Genomic DNA, 6,493 nt, shown 5'->3' with positions numbered 1-6,493 from the left:
ACTATAAAATGAAAAGAAAATATAAAAGTTTCTTCTAAAAATAAGATCACCAATTCAATTTTGATAAATTTGTGCAACACTAAGGATATTCATATAGATAATGCAAGAGCTATTCTACAAGTCTATGGCATCCATGGATATCAAAAAAAATATCTATAATGATCTTACTCAAAATAGTAGAAGAGATTCTTATAGAAACATGGCAAATAAAGATATATCAACCAAGATACTATTCATTGCACCAAAAAAAAATATTAAAAATAATAGAACATGCCTTCTAGATATACTTGTATGTTATAAAAGCATAAATAATCTATATAATATTGAAATGCAAAGTGGAACTAAATAGACTTAATCATTTATGGGAATGAATATTCTACAAAAATATGCCTCAATGTGTCTTACAAGAAGATCAATCTACAAATGATATATGTTGAAAAGTTGACAATCCATACAAAGTCTTATAGCATATTCTATGGAATATTCTTTGAGGTCAATTATTTGATACATTTGGTGCCAAAAGTATGAATATAACTTCAAAGACAATCAATTTTATATTGAAGTGGTATTATATCAAGCTTAGAAGTCTACAACGCAAGTGGAGATGGATGGATGGACTTAACTGCACAGGCACAAGAATAAATGTTCTTCCAAAAAACATAGCAATATAGTATTTAAATTTTTTACAATATCAACACAAAAAATATTTTTTTATTTTCACATATACTATTCATTTTAGAAACCAATCCCTCATCTAAAGTTCTTACCTCAATCATTAGTCAATAGCCTTCAATAGACATAGAATACTTCACTAATGGCAATTATAGATCAAGGACCCCAAGCACAAAATCCATAGTCTCTGCAAGCTCTTTCCACACCCCACTCTATGTTGTGATTATTAATATTGCTACCAAGTTTTTCTACACCAAGACCAATAGCTACCATCCAATAAGAACTCTAATTCAGACCAACTTACACAAAACAAAAAGCTAATCAGCAAGCTAGAGAATTAGCAAAAGATATCTTAGCACAAATTATGCAAGAAATAAGAGAGGACTCAACAACTAGTACCCTGTCAAACCAATCTAGCCTGAGGTATACAACAATAGACTCCATACACGCCCTCAAGAGAATCCAAAATGTCTACCCCGACAAAGAGACAATCCCCTCAAAAATGAGAAACAAGTCATCATAGGAGCAATTGGATTCCAAGGCATCTTAAACTTATTACCTCAAGGTAATATATAATATTTAATTCCACACTGTGGTTAAAAAAGAATAAGTACAAATCCAAAAGGACAAGACAAAGGACCAGCCAAGGGACCAATCTATGCGGAAAATTTTCATCAAAAGGCTAGGAGGAGCATTAAAATACAAGCTACAAGGGCATTAACAATAAGTCGATCTTGCTGGTAAGGTTAAGTTTAGAGAGAAGAGAACATAATATGTGTGTGAAAAGAGAGTAAGTGAAGGAGAGAGGAGTGTATCTACTCAAACAAAATCCAGACTATCAATCAAAATCTTGGAAAGGTGAGTAGGGACTCTATTGTTGGAGGGAGACGGGCGACAAAAGAGAGTAATAGACAACAAGGGAGAAATGGAAGCTCGCAAACCTCGGGAGGATGACACTGCAAGAAGCAAGCGTCAACTAGAACTTTGGACCTACTGCTTTAGGTTCGGGTTGCAAGCACTTATCAGGTTAGAAGGGGGCACGCTGAGCAGATTAGAGGGGAGCACACGTGGTAGATTACTACAGCAATGGAGTCAACAATGGAGGGTAAGGCCATGCTCTTGGGATGGCTTGCAAAGGTACATTGGATTCGGGAGCAAAGGGGATTGCTTTTGTCAGATACGCTCTGCCTAGGTTGATGCTGAGTATATCGAACCGATTCTTATGGAGAGGGCTACCGGGCCAAAGTTATCACGTTGGAGTATGCATCCAGGTTAAACTTCCAAGCTTATCTCTAGAGGTTTCCAATTGAGGTGCAGCAAGCCGGGAATTGTCTTATTAACCATATTGAAATAGAGCTCAATGAGTCGGTGGTGTCTAGGGGTGCTGTGGATGGAAGAACCGAAGTTGAACAAGGAGGGGAAAGAGAGATTGGAAGTAGAGAGGTAGAAGGGGTGGAGGTGAGAAAAAACATGGATGCTGCCGAAGCTTCTGCCAAGTCTTCTGAGGAGGAGCCGAAGTCCTCCAATGAAACCATGACGAGCTTAGAATTCTTAGCCTTTTGCTGTCGAACACAACCACGGTATTGAGAGCAGTTACGGTATTGGAACGCTCACCTCGTCAATGCGGCACTTCCTTCGAGATCACGACCAACTCATCACAATAAACATCAAGATCTTGAGGACCCCTCGACCCGCTATTCCAAGGTAGCGTCATCAATTTAGCGATATATTACAGTGGCTAGAAGATTATGTCATCAAATCAATCGTGGCAACAGGGTTTAGAGGCATATACACCGATCTGGTATATACGCGAATCACTTCCAACTCTACCACCCCAGATACACCCCCGGTACATTAGGACCAGAGATATGTACACTGATCTGGCATATATCCGAATCACTTCCAAGGCTACCGCCGTGGAAACAACCGGGGATTCACAAGGGTGTTCTACAGTGAGTTTTCCATTCTTACACCACTTAATTTTTCGCCGAAGACAGAGATGGTCCTTGGTCGTGCTTTGTGGGAAATTTAATATCGGTAACAAAGTAAGTTTCAGTGGGGTGTTTTTAGTAAACGATACAAACCAGAGCTTTTCTTTGGTGATGGTACGATTTATATAACTTTTCTATTGCAGGAAGAGCTCGGGAGATGAAGGTGCCCTTGCAACCCATTGTCAGCCCAAACGTAAGGCTATACCGAAAAAGCGGAAAATAATATGAGTATTTGCAGTTTCGGCAAGTGGAGACGTATCATGTGAAAATACGCTGTAATGAGCAAAATTCCACTGTTACAATATGGATTCAAATGGAGCGCATGAGAGTCCATGTTTCCCATCTGGACTTGGTGTAGCTTAGTTGGCAGCCTGGAGATACCAGTGTTTTTTTAGTTACAATAAGAGCACATGATTACTGGTCTCAATATTTTTGTATCCAGTTCCATTCAGTGATTAGGTTTACATTCCTGAACTAGAAGTCGATTGACAGAGCGACCACTTAGGAATGTACTAGTTTCGTAAGCTTCTGTTGGTTATGTTGCTTCATAGTGTGACATGGCTGCATCTCAAAGCTCCAGCACTTGTGTCAAGGGAAATTAAGTAGCGACCTAAGAATAATATGTGCAGCGGTACTGTTATAGATATAACGCAATGGAAGTTGCTGTTCCAAAAGGGGAGGGATGTTCTGACGTCTTGACATTCTACATAAAGAAAAGAAAATGGTAGCAAAAGAATTGCTCGACGATCAATGTTTTATAAAAACTCCGTCAGCGGAATCAGTCGAGACGAGTTGCACGGCAATTTGCAACCTTACGTCACCTTATTGATTCACGAAAAGGTATGGAAACTCCCAAACGCCATTCACTCACATGAGTTGCGTCACCTAGAAATCTCCACTTTCTCATTTTTGAGCAAGCCTGATCATTTATTGGCTAAATCCAGCATTGGCAACAACAACATAGAGGTCAAATGTGTTGTTGTGGAGAAAGACCAAAAAATAAAACCAAATAAAGGATCTTACTACCAGCCTGTAAATGGAGAAGTTGCAGAAGATTATCCTTTCGAGCCAAATGGAAAGGCACCCCTATCCTTCCCTATGAAAGGCATGTTCTAATCAATCCACTAGGCTACTGAGTGCCCAAAAACTTGCGCCGAGGCTGCCCAGCAGCGATATCCTGCTTGTGCTGCATCAGAAGCCACATAAAAGCCAATAAGTTGATCGTGACACAGAAAGCAGAATGAAACAATCTAGACCTCCTTACAATGCCCAAAACTAAGATTGTCTATCAGCTGATAAAGAAACAAGAGAACCAGAACAGCCTGCTTATCCCTGCAGTTGTCTGGAATTCCTCCGACACAACTTTAAAAGTAAGCACTTCAACCTAGCATTCTGTTTCCGAAGTAAGCTCTTCAGTTCACAGAAATAAATTGAGTAGAATCAAGAACATAATGCTTGATTGTAACAGTTCTAGTTGGAGTCAAAGACAATTTCCTGGTACATTCACTTTAAACAAATGCGAAACACAAATGACCACGAGACACATCGCAATACTAAATCATGGGAGGAGGAGGAGGAGAAGAGAGAAGGAAAAAAAACTCCTAAAACTCCTAAAACGCAACCCACAACTCAAGTCATTCGCAACACTCCGCACTCCCAACAGAAGCCTTGGACCGAACCCTAACTCATTCAAAATCACTTCCTAACGCTGAAAACCCTCCGACAGACATGCCTATCCCACGAAGCACGAACGCACGAAAACACTTACAAATTCGCCCGTGATGCCCTGGTAGGTCAAGAAGGGCACCGCGACGCCGAAGATGAGCGCCACAGCGATGTTCCGTCTGGTGAACCGGAACGTCTTCTCCAGATTCTCCCGCGCCGTGCCCCAGTCCTCAATGTGCTTGTTCTTGACAACGTCCATCCCACCCGCCATCTTGATCGATTGGCGAAATTCGGCACCGATGCACAATTCAAAAAACAAAACAAAACGCCCTTCGACAATTCACCGAAGCCTCACGCACCTCTCAAAGACATCGGCAAAATTGTACGTCGTATGTCGTCTAGTTCACCCTTGCGAGAATTCAGGTCCCAAAAATCAAAGTCCCAAATGAGGTGATCGAATCTGGAATAGAATAAGGGGATCTCGATTGGAAACCCTAATCCAATTTGGAGGAATATGGGCGATGCTCTTCGCTTGAGAATTATTGTCGAATCCAGCTGTGGCTTCCATGTTGTGGAGAAATTTGTGATCGTTTCGGCCATGTGTCGTGAGGTAGATCGTCTGGTTTAGCAACATGATAGAGCTCCGGGATGGAATGTTGGAATCCGTCTTTTTGTGTGTATGTGTGTGTGTGTGAGTGGAGGAGTGAAGGGGAGAGACGATGAAGGGGGTTCAACTTGATGAAGAGTTCAAGCATCCGCGGTACGAATATGTATGTGAATCGCATCAGGAAGGTGGATTGCCGCTCCTCCACACGTACAGGATTCTTGTGAAGCAACGGAGTTATGGTATTGTTAGGAAGTTGTGCAACGCGCTGTCGATTTGGACGATTGGTTTGTTGTTCGCTAGTGCTGGGAAGGAGGCAGGCTTGCATTGGGTTTTGGCGATAGGTGTTTTGTTCTATGTTCTGTGGCGGAGAGGTCAGGTGGAGCAGGAAGCTGTGGTGGTGATGCCGACGTTGGGGGTACAGCTGGAGACTTTATACCGCAGCAAGAATGTTAAGCGGCGGTTTGTCCCGCTCCACCGCATTCTGCGGCCTGTGATCAACGAGGCGGTGACTCCGACGACATGTTACACTTACTTGGCTTTGCTGCTTCGGGACGATTCTCGACTGACTCTCACCTTTCTTCATGTACGCCCGCCGTTGTCTATGTTGGTTCCCATATGGACTGCTCTTTGCGCAGCTTTTGATCAATCCCGAAGGAGTCAAAGTTTGCTCCGAGAAAAATGAATAGGTATGGAGTGCATTAACACGGAAAAACCCAATGCTTGCGTTCTTTTCAGCGAAACCCGGAATTAAATTGTATCATTTCAGATTGACTCTGTACTTTAGACTTCTCCAATTACAGTAGCTCAAAATTGCAGGTTGTTTGGGAACAGCTTAGAACGCTCAAATGGCAGAATTTTAGTCAGGAGTTAGTAGGTGTGCTTGATGCGGAAGAAGTGCAGCTTTTCTGTAATTGTACCTGAATCTATTGCTACTTTGAGGTGTTGAGCAAATTGCTTATTTCCCTTCACCAAAATTTCAATCGAGTATTTGAATCCATTCAAAGTCTTTGTTATCGGTGGACTTGTTTTCCATTTCGTTTCTGATTCTTTCTTTTTTCTTTCTTTCTTTCTTTCTTTCTTCTTTTTAGTTATTTATTTATTTGAGTACTTTTTAGAGTTTCTTTCTGACTTCACAACATGCACTGTGCTGCATATTTTCCATTTATCTGTTACTCTACATCTGAATACTATCCATTTGAATTGATTGATTTATACCCAATTCAGTTAAGAACCATATGAAGTACTCCGAACATCACAAATATTATAATATGCACTCTGCATACATCCTTATTTTAGAGGTTCCGTAGCTGGTAACGTTGGAGAATTCTCGAATTGTGTGCCACAACGTCCCCTGAGCAGCGGCCAGGTTTAGCTACTGGATGAACAGAAAATCCAAATGGCCTTTCGCTTTAGAACATTTAATAAATCCTTAACCCTGTTTAATTGCTCGTGAATGACTTTAAATATTATTTTATTTTTTGAAAAAAACCCAAACCGTTAATTCTACACCCCTCCTACTCCCAACAATTGATTTCATGCTGTTACTCAGCGATTTCGT

General features: G+C 41.1%; 2 protein-coding genes and 1 long non-coding RNA gene across 3 annotated transcripts; 2 read left to right on the top strand and 1 right to left on the bottom strand.

The window, feature by feature from the left end:
• The first annotated feature begins 1,609 nt into the window (after positions 1-1,609).
• Positions 1,610-3,089, top strand: LOC149986277 (uncharacterized). The gene is made up of 2 exons (XR_016501094.1): positions 1,610-2,624; positions 2,807-3,089. It is a non-coding gene; the product is annotated as an uncharacterized LOC149986277 (long non-coding RNA).
• A 473-nt stretch (positions 3,090-3,562) lies between these two features.
• On the bottom strand, positions 3,563-4,685 carry LOC112277508 (uncharacterized). The gene is made up of 2 exons (XM_024509942.3): positions 4,432-4,685; positions 3,563-3,849 (listed from the first exon to the last, which is right to left on the bottom strand). Exons 1-2 carry the CDS (start codon positions 4,597-4,599, stop codon positions 3,793-3,795), a joined length of 225 nt encoding a protein of 74 aa, XP_024365710.1. The 5' UTR covers positions 4,600-4,685; the 3' UTR covers positions 3,563-3,792.
• Positions 4,686-4,869: 184 nt separating this feature from the next.
• LOC112277507 (uncharacterized) lies at positions 4,870-5,941 on the top strand. Its single transcript, XM_024509941.3, has one exon. It carries the CDS (start codon positions 5,048-5,050, stop codon positions 5,615-5,617), a length of 570 nt encoding a protein of 189 aa, XP_024365709.1. The 5' UTR covers positions 4,870-5,047; the 3' UTR covers positions 5,618-5,941.
• The last annotated feature ends 552 nt before the right edge of the window (positions 5,942-6,493 follow it).

The sequence above is a fragment of the Physcomitrium patens genome, chromosome 25, assembly GCF_059467195.1.
Source record: "Physcomitrium patens ecotype Gransden chromosome 25, ASM5946719v1, whole genome shotgun sequence".
Taxonomy (NCBI): Eukaryota; Viridiplantae; Streptophyta; class Bryopsida; order Funariales; family Funariaceae; genus Physcomitrium; species Physcomitrium patens.
The sequence above is the reverse complement of the archived record's forward strand: the minus strand, read 5'-3'. Positions and strand labels throughout refer to the sequence as shown.